At 42.8% G+C, this 15,917-nt stretch overlaps 1 protein-coding gene across 16 annotated transcripts in view; it reads right to left on the bottom strand.

Annotated features, from left to right (window-relative positions):
• The window catches only part of SMARCD3 (SWI/SNF related BAF chromatin remodeling complex subunit D3), a 107,398-nt gene that overhangs the window by 47,533 nt on the left and 43,948 nt on the right, over positions 1-15,917 (bottom strand). For 13 of the 16 annotated variants that reach the window (XM_075082054.1, XM_075082051.1, XM_075082062.1 and 10 more), the window contains 2 exons: positions 7,502-7,719; positions 4,318-4,360 (listed from right to left, as the gene is read on the bottom strand). In XM_075082054.1, coding sequence (XP_074938155.1) covers positions 4,318-4,360; positions 7,502-7,710 — 252 coding nt within the window. In that variant the 5' untranslated portion in view covers positions 7,711-7,719. Of the gene's footprint in view, positions 1-4,317; positions 4,361-7,501; positions 7,720-9,182; positions 12,109-12,128; positions 12,588-15,917 lie in introns of those variants that run through there. The other 3 variants (XM_075082049.1, XM_075082052.1, XM_075082061.1) reach the window with 3 other exon arrangements.

The following is a 15,917-nucleotide window of genomic DNA, read 5'->3' as shown; positions in this document are numbered from 1 at the left end:
TCCTGACACCGTTCCCTTTATGCTCAGGCAACATTTCTAAATTCCTCCTTCGCAGCCTATCCCTGCTTCCAGCTCCTGTATGCTGCCTTTTGATGTTGGGACCTCCAGTGTGACTTCCCTGCTTAGTTAAGCTGCATTCCTCATAAATCTGCTCATTTTCCTGCATATCAAGATAGATTCCTCTTGTGCTTGGCGGGTCCTTAAAGACCTGCCAGCTTCCCTGAGCCACTTTGCCCTCCAGAGCTGCTTCCCATGGGATTACACCTACCAGCCAAACTCTGCTTGTCTGAAGTCCAGGGTCTGTACTTCACTACTCTCCTTCCTCATTCCCTTCAGCTTCTTGAACTTCATTATTTCAGTTGCTACATCTGAAGCTGCCACTGATTATCACATCCCTAACCATTTCTTTCCTATGAGTGAATAGCAGATCCAGGTGTTCCTCACCTTTGCTTGGCTCAGATGGAGGAAGAGGTGGACAACAGCCATGCAGTGACCAAACAACAACAGGGCAGCTAATATGGTAAGGGATCTGTACACAGAATCCCACACAGTGGTCAGTGAACAGCAGCAGGAGTTGACTGGATATTTGTGTAAAGGAGAATGAAGTAGAGAGGATGAAAAGGAGAGGACAGCTGCACAAAAACCTATCAGCACAGCTAGACAAAAAGGCCTCATGGGAATTTGGGGCCTGTTTCAAAGTTGCCCTGCACTCATCAAGTTAAATGTGGAAAAGCAGAGACACACAGCTATGGAGTCAGAATGATTGTCAGCTGAGATTCTTGCATCAGAATGGGTAGGCAAGGAAGTTGAAGAAACAGAGCAGTGAATCACAGTCACGGTGCCTGGGAAAAAAATTTAGTGACTCACAACTAAGAGAAAATAAGACACTGACCAGAAGTAATGAGGAGGCAAGGCCTGGAGAAAGAAGAGGTGCAATCTGATGTGCAGTCATGTTTCTCTACAGACAGTTTGTGGCCTGAGGTCAAAACCGAGGTACAACTGCTAGACTCGGGCCACAAAGGGCACATCCAGAGATCTAGGCCCCCCAGCTATAAATGAAGATGCCTATGAACTTTTCCAAAATTGAATGAGGGTTTCAGTGACCTGAGAACAAGGGAGCATCCAGAACGAAAATGGGGTGGCGTATAGCCTGCTGCGCAGAACTGGAGTTAATGTTGAAAAAACGTTAAGCCTTGTTACATTACAGTATGTCAGCCTGGGCTTAACCAAATCTTTCTTTTCATTAAAATTGCGTTTTAGGCAAAAGGCATGCAGTAGTTTCATTTGACTTGCATTTAAATAAAGCATTTGACATACAGCTATAAAGAGTACCACTACTTAAGACTCAGAAGTGGACGTTAGAACAACAACAACATGTGGTAAAGAACTGGCACAGAAAAAGAAGTATTAAGCAGGAATTACCTCATAGACCATTTTTGAAGCTAATTTTATTTAGATATTTTCATTAATAGCTCCAGCACAAAAAGGAGAAGTATGCTAACAAAACTTAATAATGACAAATTTGGGTGGCACCGTCAATACAAGGCAGAGGGTAGTAGAGAGAATGTAAAGAAGCTGAGAACTGTATAATAGAAACAGGATTAAACATAGCATTACAAAACACAGGATCATGTTCCTCAGAGTCTATACCCATAATTCCTGCTCTAATATGGGAGTTTGTCAGTTGCAAACAATAGAAAGTAGAAATACTTGTGAGTATTAGTCAGTCACAGAATGACCATACGCTGTATCAATGTGGTAAGGCCACAAAAAATAAAATGCAATTCCAATCTGCATCACTAGCTATTTCCAGCAGAGATAAAAATGCATCAGTGGCATTCAAGCAGTGGTGATACTGGTAATCTGTAATACCATGTATTGCTCTGGTCCCCTGAGAGGGGGATTTAAAGAGGTTGAAGAGGTGAATTTAACCTGGAATAGACATAATGAAGGACTTTGAGCACTTTGAGCATTAGAATTGTGGGGAGCCCCTCTTACCTGGCAAACTACAAGCACGTGCCTTGCTGAGCCTAGCAAGAAAAAAAAAAAAACCAAAACCCAAACTGCTGGATCTAAAGTATCTCAGAGGTAAGGAACCTAACTAGTCTTGAGGTAGTAATTGTGTCACGGCTTCCATGACAGAGGGAACCAGACTGGGTGTGCCAGGAGGTCCCATGCAGTTCCATAATCCTATCTTCCTACGTGTAAAAGTTTGCTAGGTTGAACTTTCTCATATGATTATATCCATGCAAAATTAAATCCTTCTCAAATAGCTGAACTGTAGCAACTGAGCGACCCTACCCAACTAGCAATATGCTTCAGCACTATAGCACAGGCTTCATCAGACAGCCTGGAAGTCCAACAGCACGTTATTTGTGCCAACTGCCTGACTCGCTATCACAGCAAGTAACACTGAAAACCCACCTCCTTTTCCACCATTACATAAGATGGTTTTCAAGAGTAAAATGTATTTAGTATCTTCTTCTCTTCCCTTCGCAGTTCCCAGAAAACACAAGCAGGAGCCTGCAAAGTCTCTGGGTAACAGATGCTGACTGGCTGGAAAATACTCCAGAAGTAGCTCTGGAAAGTTGGAAGTTTTACCCTGTACTTCACATGCATTCCACAGCCCCTGGTGCAAATCATCTACTTGACGGGACACCGACGCACACAGCGTTTTCCCATCCCATGAATGGTGAGTGTAAGGAGGTTCTGGTACACTGACTGCAGCCTAATGGAGTACCTTAATCCAGACACAGTGTCATATCATCGATACCAACACTCCAGCTGGACTGATAAAAACTATTGCAGACAGAACTCTAGCAATTTGTGTTGCATTATCACTCCATCAGTTAAAATTATTGGCTGACAGCAACAAAGATACTGAAAGGCAAGAAGACTTGGTGACAGCATGGTTCTGAAAGGTGCTAGTATCTGTACAGCTTTTTGACATACTTGAATAAGGCTCTAATTATTAAAGAATTATCATGAATTTGATAAACAGAGGCACAAGTCTTCTATTGCCAAAAAAGTTTGGTTACCTCTGTTCTGAGACCTTTTTATCTTATAAAGGCACCAGAAAAAAAAAAAAAAAAAGTGCCTTGACATGGACATATATTTAAAGCCATAGCCCCACCATACAGGATATGTGGGACAGACAGAACTGACTGTGCAAGAAATGTAGCTTTCATTCTAATTACAGACTCCAAGCAGAGCAGGAATGAGCCTTTAACACAAACACTATGGAGGCTGCAAGTAGTTCAAAGGTCTGGATTTAATGGTAACTTAGTCCTTTCAAGACAGCATGTTGAGAGAGCTAATGGCTAACCTCAGAGGGAGGCAGGAATTACAAGAAAAGAAGGGATAATATGACATCAGGAGTACCAAAGTGGGCTTACCTCCTCAGGTGGCTAGCACTAGGAGTCTGTGGAACGTCACAGAAGAGAATCTGGAGGCTGCCAGCAAGTTTGGGTTTATACTAGCAGTGGAGAGGTAGTCTTCAAAAGGATGTGGAGACCTACACACCTCTCAAAGGGATTCTGAGCCCACAAAAAGCACCAGAACCCAAAGAAACTGGGACTAGGATGTGATGAGGGTCTATGTTTTGAAGACTAAGGAAGCTTGCCTTTTGGGACCAAGTAGGTTTTGGGGGAACTGTATTGAAGAGGGCACAGAAAAGGAAAAGTCTGGGAATAATGAGAGATGGGGGGGCAGAGAGAAATTCCAATGTTTAAAGGGAAGTAGAAGATGTAAGCATTGAGGATCAAGCATAGGCAGACACTAAAAGCTAGACATATCCCCAGGGATAAGAGAATTAGTAACTCTCTGGAAAATACAGGCCCCTCAAACTCTGTTGTCTACACGGGTTCACTTCAGTCCTACTAAGACACAACCACAAAAATTAGAGCCTGGCAGCTCTACTGGGCCAGAGAGACCAGAGAATCAGCCCATCTCCTACAGGCACAGCTGTGCTCTGAACCTGCTTTTGGCCAGCCTCAAAAATTGATCAAAGACATCCTTAAGACCCAGAGGGCCCCAGCGCCAAGTCGTGTACTTTGCAGCCCAGCACCACTGTCCATCCAGCAAGTGGCAGTGCTGGCTCGGCTAACCCAGTGCACGAGGACGACACAGGCCGGGCTGCACTCCACACTCCCAGCCCCCAGCCCCAGCCCCAGCCTTGCTCTCTAGACTTTCACCCACTGCCTACTTACTTTTTAATTAGATTTTTAGACAAAAAGTGAAAGTATTTTCTAAAATCCCTCTAATTACACTAAGATGCTGAACTGATTGTGAAGGGAATAGGAAATGAAAGCGACTCACCCTCTGAGGGAGAATTTTGTCAGCCATCTTCCTCCTCTTGGCACTGTACATTTTTTAAAGAAAAAAACACGTTACCATGGTGACAGATCTAGGAGTAACGAGGCCACCTGCTAAATTATCCTGACATCTCCACATGCTGGTGCACAGCTGTGCATGCATCAGCAAAAGGGTCTCACCCATGCCCAGGACCTAGGACCCCTTCTCTCAGCAGCCTGGGGAGGTAGTTAGCTAAGAACAAATCAGGGCTGTCTGTTATGCATCTTGGAAAGAAGTGTGCAAGTTCTTTGATCACAGCATCTTCTATGGTGCAGGGCGGCAATGTGTGCAAGTGCATGTGCACATACTGTCTACAGATACAGAAAAAGCATGTAGGAGGACAGCACAGACGTGTGGAAGTGTGAGATATACCTATACATATGCACATGTAAGAGGTTGAGTGCCTGTAAACAGAATGTGAAGTTGTTCAAACAGATGACACACATTCATTCATTCATGCCCAAAACTGAGTGCTGATGAAAACACACATATATATGTGTATTTCATATGGTGTATGAAAAGACACATATATACACACCCTTCTCTACGTATATATGCTTGGTTTTTTGTAACATATTTGCATGAGTGATATACAAAGGTAAGTGGGATTACATTTCCATATTTGTTCATCTTTATGAACATACGTGTGGTAAGATATATGTGTACCTGCAGTGTATATACATGTGTCCATGCCCATACATAAGCACATTTATATATCTATGCTTTCAAAAACATACTTGTGTTCATGTACGTACACACAAATGTATATGTACCTAAGAAATGGTACTGCCAGGAAGACTGCCAAATACATTGTCTTTTTAATTCTTCAGATTCTAAGAACGATTTGTGCCCACTAAACCTGCTACCTAGCTTTCTCTAACAGGGCCAAGAGGGAATTCTGGCCTTATTCTTCAGCTCTATAACTCGTGAGGCCTTTATCTTAAACAGGAGCTGAATCACTCCATCTGTGACAGACAAATGGGAGAAAGTGAACCGCCTGCTGCCACTCTGCCATGTCACAAGGATACCCCTCCTTACTGTTTTCAGACAGGAAGTATGTCATTAGCTATGTCCACATAAAAGCTGTTTCCACATACATTGATGTGGCATACTCCCTTCCTATGTTTGCTAATAATAAGCCTGGCCTGAAATATCAGATTCTTAGATCCTTCCCCATCCCCATATAAGCCAAGCCTGAGGAACTCTTCATGCCTGGAGGTGCAAACTATATCCTTCTTCAGGGGCAGAAAATTCATCCACACAGTCACACCCAACTTCATAAGTGAATGTCCCTTTGTAAAAGCATAGGAATAATGGGACTAGAATCTTACATGGTGTGAACCTCCAACACCTTCCACAGCTCACAAAATCAAATCTGCATTGAAACACTTCACAGAGTCTGGAAGTAATGTCTGAGCAAGCTCCATCCTCCCAACAGGAAATGGGATACGCATGCACTTGCAACAACCTCGAAGGCTTGCAGTTAAAAAGCAAGTAACAAACCAACCAAAAACCCCCAACAGCTTGGGTCTCAACCAACCAGTTCTACTAGAGTAGAGTCTATTACAGAAATGAGACTTTTGTCTCCACCAAACCTGCCAAGAAAGGACAACGACAGCTCTTGGCATGTTTGTGCCATAAAACTTAGGACTCAGTTACTTCCAGAACTGGACCCAAGGTGCCAGAAAAGTTTGCCTGAAAAAACAGAAAAATTTCAATGGGAAATGACAGGGAGGTGGAAAATGAATGAGGGGAAAATATTCAACACATTATCTGGAGGGAAGGCATGGCAGAAGAAACAGAGAAACTTTCCTGAATACCTAGGAACCGCTGGTGTGAGCTGGCCTCACTACAGTAGAGATTATTGCTGGGTTACAAACTAGAAGCATTGAAGTTAAGAACTGGGGAAGGGAAACTTCTTCCTCTGTGAGTTAGGCCATCAATTTTTAGAAAACATTCTTCTTTAATAATCCCTGGAAACTAGTTAGTGACTAAAGTTTACGTTAATTATCCAGCAGTCACAATTTTTCAGGTTATCTGTATGCTGTATATTTGAAACCTAGGCATTATTTTGTACAGTTTCCTTGAGTATTTCCTGGGAGGTGCTGTGGAAGGTGCATTTTGGCTAGTGCTGGACAAGGCCTCCATGATGCTCATGCATCTCTTGTGCTCACGTGCTGCACTCACACACATGCCTTCTGTACTCAGTCTTATTCAATCATAATGTATTAATACTCTCAGGATTGGTATCCTTTCCAGATGCATCCCAGATATAAGCATTCCCAAGTCTGGCTTGCTGATCCAAGGCATATAACCTGGACAGAGCAGAGCTCCTAAAGCACTGAGCTTAGAGACTCATGTTTTACTTACAACTAGAAACAATGACACCACCAGAACACTGTCTGAATCTATATACACCTATAATGATTTTGCAAAAGGCAGACCACCTAGATGACTGCACCCTATGTATTTATGGGGAACTGGCTCACACTTGGAACTCAAGACTGCTGAGGTCTAGTAAGTTGTAAAAAGAAATTAGGGAACTGCTATTTAAGAGAGAATGCATCCAGCACTGTATAAAGTGGGCATATTTTAAAAAGAAAGTACCTTTAAAAAAAATCCCTCTTATGCTATTATTTCCTATGCATATCTCTTTACTTTATATGTAGGAACACCTGTGACAATTGCAAGTTTTATGACCACTCTGCTGAGTGACCATAATACATTCACATGACCAACCAAAAATTTTTTCCCTTTGTCTCATTTACAGACCACTTCGTTAGCCAATCAGAAATCAGAGAAACTATACAGAACAGAAAACAAATAATACAATATTTGTACTATATTGGCAGAGAACTGTTCATTAACTTTAATGGCTAAATATATTTAGCCCAATAAACCTTCAAGGTAAAAGCATTATAACTGCAAAACCAGACATCAGCAAAGGTCAGTTTATTCAAGACCATTCACAAGCAAAGTAAAGAGTAAGATTTACAATTTACCAATGTCTGTCCTGCTTTAAGAAACTGACAATATAGAAAACTTCTACTCTGCCTAATTCGATCTTAAAGGTCTTACCTATTGCTAAAAAGATACTGTTTTTTCTTCCTCAAATTGTCCTTCCACGTTTTCTTTCCAGAACACTCACCTCCTAGTTCGGTTCTGAGTGGCTTGCTGCTGCTGTTGCACTTGCTGCTGCACCTGCTGTTGCTGGACCTGCTGTGGTGCAGTGCGTTTTCTTGTTGTTTCCATCACAGTCTGGGGCATCCCAGGTCGCACTGAGGGGCTTCCAACATATGGGGGGCCTGGGGGACCCATGGGAGCCCCCTGATGGGGCATTCGAGCTCCTGATGGCATTCCAGGTCGCTGGAGAAGAAGGGAAACAGAAAGAGCCAGTTTGGTCCCTGTTTCTTCAGCTGCAAAGACATTTGTACATAATCAGACAGTTGCTACAGCAAGTTCCCCATTTTGACCATCCTGATAAGTACTAAGCAGCAACACAGAGCACAAGAGCTCTGGACTGGTATTTCCTGGTCATCGTAAAGAGGAATTAAGTGATAAAGTAGATAGGAAACAGGAATGAAAAATACTAGGCTTAGGAAAACACTCAGTCGTCAGTAACATATCCAAGGCCAGCTTACAGCAGAAAGCTCTACCTTCAGACTGAAGACAGAGCTCCATGGCAGCTAAACGCAGTCCAAATTGGTGCAGTCCACATGCTATTCAAAGCTACAAGCAAGCCCAAGTCTGTAGTGCTTCAGATTTTGCACTGACTAGCAGGCTGCTTTGATCAGTAGGGAGACTGTAACAAGCAAAAGTGAACCATGAAAACACTACGATAAAATATTTTCTATTAAGAGCCCTCTCCTTCGCCTACACCAGAGAGCAGTGTAAGTTCATAAAGCGACAAGAATCCTTTAAGAAAAGGTCACGTCTCTGATCAAGCCTCTAAAAAAAAAAAAAAACAAAACCAAAAAAACTAATAGAATGTGGTAGTTTGTCAGTAGCCCCTGTAGGCATTCTAAAGTCCTGACATTTATGTCGACTTCAGCGTGCTCTGGAAAGACACTTTGGGTCAAATCACAAGCTTAATGCTGTACAAGACTCCGAGTAAATTAAATTCTAAATCCTAAAAGCTTATAGTCGTCAAGGAAGAACACCAGTAAAATAACTACCACCTGTAAAATGCAATTTAAAACAGAGAAGAGATTAGTTTCATTCTAAGAATTATCAAGATGTTCATTATATGTCTACATATACATGAAAATACAGACAAATACACACACACTCTATAGGCATTTGAACCAGTATGTGAATAATCAATCATACACAAAAGTCTTCTGAAAGTCAAGTCCCTCTACAAAGTCGTTTGAGGAAACGAAGAGGCAATGGCAACCATTATGGATAAATAATTGGTTAAAGGATAGAAATGAGGTTAAAGTAATTGGTTCTGAAAATAAAAGGAAGGCACATGCAGAGTTTTGCTGGGACTCATGCTTTTCAGCATATTCATAAGCAACTGGGGGGGTGGGGGAGAGAAAAAAAGAAAATCAAGGATGTGAAAGTTTGTTGGTAACACTAAGTTATTCAAGCTGGCAACAATGAAGGCCAGCTTCGAAGAACTGCAGAAGGACTTAATGAGACAGAATAAACATTTAAAAGGAAGATGAAATGGATTTCAATACGTATTGAAGTGAATTACATGGGAAAAAAACAATCCGCTTATCACATACAAAAGAGTGGGCTCTGAGCTGACTTGCCCAACAGAAGCAAGATTTCAGAGTTTAAACAGACACTTCCAGGAAAAAAAAAATCAGTTCACTGCTTACTAGAGGTCAAAATAGCCATTAAACAAAAGAAATGACAAGGAAGGGAACAGAGAACATCACTGTGCCACTGTCCATGGTTTGACCACATGTTGAATGCTGTGTGCAGTTCTGGTTCCTGCAGTTCAGTAATGGTAGAGTGTATCTGCAAAAAGTACAAAGAATGGCACGGAAATTATTAAGATACGGAACTGCATCCATATGAGTAAAAGTAAATATACTATGATTTTTCATCTGGAAATAGGTGATCCAAGTTAATTTAAGGGGGCATTTGCTAGAGCTCTGCAAAGTCATGAGTGGCCTGGAGAGGGCAGCTGGGGATTGACTGTTCACTGCCCCTTCTAGAATAATAAACTTTGGCCATCAGAGGCTAGGAGGAGTCAGGCTCACAGACAACCAAAAGGGGATAGCTTGCCACGCAGTGGCCAGTCAGACTGGAGCCTCTTTCCAAAGGGGTGCTAATGACATGGAAGACATATTTGGCTCAGAAACTTCTCTGAATTATCAACAGTTAAAGATTGAGAAAGTAATGGGGAGTAGCACGCTAGTAGTCTCCAAAGCAAGGTGCGTGCACTCCAGATGGTATGCAAGACAGGTGAGAAGAAAATGGGGTTTGTAGCATTAATAAATAAAATAAAAACTTTAAAAATAGTTTATTTAATATTTATCTCATCATTTTATAATTGCTAAATATATAATTATACTATGACAATATATAATTCTAAATGTAATTTGGGCCTGCATCTCCAAATTAACCACCCAAATCCTCTGTAGTCCCCAAAGCCCCAGCTCAATGCCCTCCCTGATCATCACAAGTCTTAAGATATTCCTTGCACTTCTATGCATGAAGGAAACTGGAGAAAGAAAGAAGGGGAATGAATGATCAGCAGAGAACCAATGGCTATAACTGGTACAGGCAGAAAAGGAAGGCTGAGGTAGGAGAGGGACCAGCACAGGAAGCCAAGCAGGTGAATTCAGCAAGTATTCATGTAGGAAACCAACTGTGGGTGCGGCCTCTGAGCAGGGAAGCAGCAGGAGGCAGCAACAGACAAAACTGAGGCTTTGTGCAGAGCTAGAAACTTCTCCTGTCAGTTTTCGTAGCTCCATGTTTATGGAACAGAGCAGCTCTCTCCGTTCCCACATACTCATCCCCACCCTCTGACCCAGACAGAGTCAGCAGAAACAAATGGCCCAGAAAATGCTTCTCACTTGAGCTTGTATTTAAGATCTCTCTGTTGTCTGTCAATCTACACATTGTGGCCTTTTTCCAGCGAAGAGCAGGCCACTGGGCCTGCTGTTGCCTGTCAATCAGCCAGGGGTATTTGACAGTCATTCAGAAGAGACAAGACCCTGGGCACAGCCATCTCATGTTCACCCCTCCTGGAGACTGTCTGGTCACAAGGATCAGACTGCCGGCCCACTTTTCTGCTTCTGTAAGGGACACCTTAAAGCCTGGAGAACAAGGTCAGCAAGCCAAATCTACTCTCGATCTACGTCTGCCATCTTTGAACTTCCTTCAGTTCCCTTTGTTAAGCATCAAAATAGATAAACATAGAGAAAGGAGAAAACTGAGAAAAAGGAGACAGCTCTAGCAAAAGCATATTCAACCTCACCCTTTGTCCCACCTCATTCCTCCCCCTTCCTTCTCATGTTTCTATCTCCAATATCACCTATAGATAAAATATTACTCACTACACAACTGCCATCTCCCTGCTGCAAGCCCACCAGACTCCCAAGATACAGAAATGCTTTATCTAAACTTTTATAAAAGGAGAACACACAAGGAGTACCTTACCTTATCCAGAAGCTTATTTTGCTCCCAAACACATGTGCAAGACAAGAGAGTGACAGACAATATTACCAAACTTTTCACAATACTGACATTAAAAAAGTGTTTATACTAAAGATTATTACAATACCATTACACCTTATGAAAGAGATCTTGGAGGTGCACCTGTCTATGGGTTAGGATCTGTCTCTCCCCTCTTCCTCAGAGGGATGGAATATGTCCTGAACAAGTATCATCCATGGCGAAGGCTGCAGTGCAAAACAGCACTGACACATCCTCCTTCCTGGGAAACCATCCACCCTAGATCCCGCACCTGACCCAACTCTGTTCTTACCCACAGACCTATCCCCTTTTTTCCTCCATTTATTCCATATACATGTTTTACTCTGCACTACTTCAAACACTTTACTGGACAGAGGGCAATGTGGGCCACAGGAAATGAGGAAGACCACAGTATGTCCCCGGCTGAAGGGACCACTCTCACAGCCCTGAGAAGAGGAAGCAAGGAGTAGATTAGAGCTGCCGACAGAGTAGCTAGGCAAGGCCAAACAGTACAGCACACAGAGAAAGGCACACAACCAGTATTTCATGCATGCACACTGGTCCCTATGAATTCTGCCAGCTGCCTACATTCCTATACACAGTCCACTGCTGCCCTGGCTACACCTTCCAAAGCAGAGCACAATGTCAGTGCAGCAAGCATACCACCTCCCCAGCAGTTCCTGCCAAGTCCCTGTCACTACCTTCCACTGTCCAGTTTCCCAAGCCACACATTTGGCTTTTCCACTTTCTTCCCTGCCTAAAACTCCTGTCACATCAGATGACTGCCTTTTCCCTCTTTCTCTCTGTCATTCTTCAAGTGAACTTTTGTCTGACAGCAGAAATGAGACAACACTGGAGTGGTGCTTTTCTATGTATTTCTACTGCAGTCTTTTCTCAAGGGGCATCAACATCACAGTAGCCAAAATGCTGAAGCAGAAAAAAGGAGGGCTCCTGTCTGGATGTACCAGATAAAGGAAAATAACCTGGACAACTGGTAGGTAAAAGGAAAAGAAAGTGTCAAGAAAAGAAAAGCAAAAACACCTACAAGAGCCTTAGAAAGGGACTGACCAGAGAGCAGCGAGTCACTGAAATGCAAGAGAGCACTGAGCTGCACCTACAGCAATTTCCTGTTCTGAAAGACACAGGCTCCATCTTGGCACCACACAGGAGGACTCTGATGGCATGCAGTGAACAGCCACGGGGTTCTTGTCAGAGAAACTGACAGATTTTGAGAACACCAATTACCAAGTATACAAACAGCATATTTTTTTAGCTGAAAATAGAAGCTACCTTGGCTAGACAACATATAGTGTCAAGGCATTACAGCAGCTACTGATTTATATAAGGCATAAACATAAGCAAGAGGAGATGCCAGATGCTGTCCGGAGGTAAGAATGGGTCACTAGAAGTATCTGGAATAGTTAAGAAATTTAGACTAGACTGATATTGTGTGATGGCAACAGGTTTCTGACTGCACAAATGGTTTCCCAACTCATGGAATCCCAGACTGGTGGGGTTGGAAAGGGCCCTCTGGAGCTCACCCCATCCCACCCCCTGCTTGAGCAGGCACACCGGGCCACGTCCAGGCAGGGTGTGAATGTCTCCAGGGAAGGGACCCCACAGCCTCTCTGGGCAGCCTGTGCCCCTGCTCTGGCACCCGCACAGGGAAGGGGTTTGTCCTCATGTTCGGGTGGAACTTCTCGTGTCCCAGCTTGTGCCCATTGCCCCTTGGCCTGGCGTTGGGCACCACTGAAAAGAGTCCAGTCCCATCATCCTGACACCCACCCTTCAGATATTTGTAAGTATTTATATAATCCCCCCTCAGTCTTCTCCTCTCCAGGATGAACAAACCCAGGTCTCTCAGCCTTTCCTCAGAAGGGAGATGCTCTGAATTTCAAAATGGACTCTTAGAAGTACAAGAAAAAAAGTTTGTAAATGGCTTCTCTCCTCGCCTGTAACTACAGATGTTACCTCATATGAGACCCTTGGTTTTTTTAACATCTATGAATCTTCTAGAGATGTAGTAAGCAGAAACATCAATATTGCAATTCTTCTTGCTTGTCCGCCCTCTTTACCTCCCTCCATTTCCAAAAAGCTTTCACATCCTAGAACCAGGGTCCAAGTGTTCCAGGTTCCACCCATTTTTAAATAGTGTTCATGACAATCAAAAAAATCTTTAACTTAGAAAACATCACATTTACAGAACTGTGAACTGGAACTTGAGACAAAGTCAGTGACCACCTTTCTATTTCACGCGTATCCATTCACACCTCAGAATAATCAGACACCAAACCTCAAACAAAGCACTTGGAGGCAACCAAAAACACAAAACAAAACACCACCAAAAAAACAAATGAACAGTCTTTGGAATTGAAACTAACAAACCCTATATACCACCTTTGAATTCCATCAGCTTGCTCGTATTAATAGATCTGATCCCACCCACTGCTGTGATATAATGTATGGACTGTATTTTGCGTGAAGAACTACCAGAACGTGCCTCTTGGCTCTGTGAAAAGGATGACTTTGGGAGGAGAGAGGTAAGAACAGAAGGGCAGTGGAGCTGGGGCAGGGTCTGGAGCACAAGTGTGCTGGGGAGCGGCTGAGGGAGCTGGGGGGATTTAGCCTGGAGAAGAGGGGGCTGAGGGGAGCCCTTCTCACTCTCTGCAGCTGCCTGAGAGGGGCTGGAGTGAGGGGGGGGTTGGTCTCTGCTCCCAAGTCACCAGTGACAGGACAGGAGGAAACAGCCTCCAGTTGTGTCAGGGGAGGTTTAGACTGGATATTAGGAAAAAACTCTTTACTGAAATAGCAGTCAAGCATTGGAACAGGCTGACCAGAGAGGTAGTGGGGTCACCATCCCTGGGGGTGTTCAAAAAACACATAGGCGTGGCACTTTGGGACATGGTTTAGGAGGCCTGGGGGTGTTGGGTTGACGGTTGGACTTGCTGGTCTTGGAGGTCTTTTCTATCCTTAATGATTCTATGAATCTATGAACAGAGCTTTGCAACATCATGACTAGGATGGAGAGAGAGAAGGCTGATCAAGAGCTCACCGTCTCTTCCCTTGCAAGAATTAGACAACAGCTAGCAGTTGGCAGGATTAGGTACTTCTTTATGTAAAATAAGATGCAAAAATTCCTGACACAAAACACTGTGAATGCTAAAAGTTTATGTGGGTTCAGAAAGACATCAGCAGACTAACCTATATAAATAAAATCCATATAGAGGTACTACACATAGAGGGTAGCTTTGGGTCAGAAAGCTCCAGAGCTACAAAGCACAGAGTATTTGAATGAAGTATCACTAGGTTTTTGCTTTGTTCCTATACTTCCATACAGTCCCTCCAGTCCCTGCAACTGGGGACACTGGGCTAAATGATATAGTGTGACTGTTTAATATTCTTACAGTTGTTTTTTTTAAAAAAAACAGGAGAACAATTCAAATATATCACAGATCAATTACATCTGTGCACCTGTATTCATCAGCAAATCCAAGTTTTCTCAATGAGCAACTCAAATTTGTTTAACAAGCCCATATTGCATAAGATCACATTGTTCTCTATTAAAGCCCTAGCTAGAATTAATATGATTTTCTTTCCTTAATTATGTGTGAACTTTTCTATATTTGTTAGCCTGCAATTAGTCCAGGGCTAGGAAAGGAGAAACCTGCAGTTTCTACTTGCAGCTTACTTCCACAGTTGAACACTGTACAATGATTTCACTCTACCAGTCTTCTCATGTACCTTCCCAATCAAATTTCTCCACTGCCGTAAGGTCCCTTGATTTCTCCAGGCTGCCCTACACTCACCCCAAATATCTCCTTGTTTAACAAAGCAGGGAATACATATGCAGCAAATCAGAGACTTCATTCCAGGACCTGCTCCCAACAATGTTCTAGCACAGAGAACCATGCAGACAGCCCTGTGTTAGGGAAGTGGAACAAACTCTCCAAAAATGACAGTTCATTAAGCTCTTTTCTAGCCTGTCTAGTGTTAGCTGATTTATGGTCTGACAAGACAGTATTTATATCTATGATAATATAAAAATTAGTGGGGTATTTTTCATTAGTGAAGTTCTACTTTTTTCAAACCTAATATTCTCTTCACCTCACTACTTCCAGAGTAATCTCTACAAACCAATGACTGGCTGGAACAAACAATCACTTTTATCCACTTAAAACAGATCACCATTCAATTCAAACAGAATACAATTCAAAATCTTTAGTTCTTCCCATTCTAATAAAACAAATATAATTTTTATGATACACTGAAATATGAGTCCTTGAGGTCACCCAGTCCTTCTTCTCAAAGAAGTATTACCAGTATCTCCATCATACTGGATAGATGTTTACTTCCTTAACCAGTGCCTAAGAGCCTCCAGTGACAGAGATTTTAAAACTTTCCTAATCAGTCTCCATCCCTGAATATTATAAATAAATTTTAAAATCCTATTCTCTTACTGATGAAGTCTTCACAGGCCTCCCACTGCTACTGCCCTCTTAGTTATACCTCTTTTTGCTTGTTAGTCAAGCAGATGACCAAAATCAGAATAATCATAGAATCATGGAATCGTTAAGGTTGGAAAAGACCCTTAAGATCATCGAGTCCAACCGCTAACCTATCACTGCCAAGTCCACCACTAAACCATATCCTCAAGCACCACGTCTACCCTTCTTTTAAATACCTCCAGGGATGGAGACTCAAGCACTTCCCTGGGCAGCCTGTGCTAACGTTTGACAACCCTTTTGGTGAAGAAGTTTTTCCTAATATCCAACCTAAACTTCCCCTGGCGCAGCTTGAGGCCATTTCCTCTCGTCCTATCGCTTGTTACTACAGAGAAGAGACCGACCCCCGCCTCGCTACAACCTCCTGTCAGGTAGTTGTAGACAGTGATAAGGTCTCCCCTCAGC

Source organism: Phalacrocorax aristotelis, chromosome 2 (genome assembly GCF_949628215.1).
Source record: "Phalacrocorax aristotelis chromosome 2, bGulAri2.1, whole genome shotgun sequence".
Taxonomy (NCBI): Eukaryota; Metazoa; Chordata; class Aves; order Suliformes; family Phalacrocoracidae; genus Phalacrocorax; species Phalacrocorax aristotelis.
The sequence above is the reverse complement of the archived record's forward strand: the minus strand, read 5'-3'. Positions and strand labels throughout refer to the sequence as shown.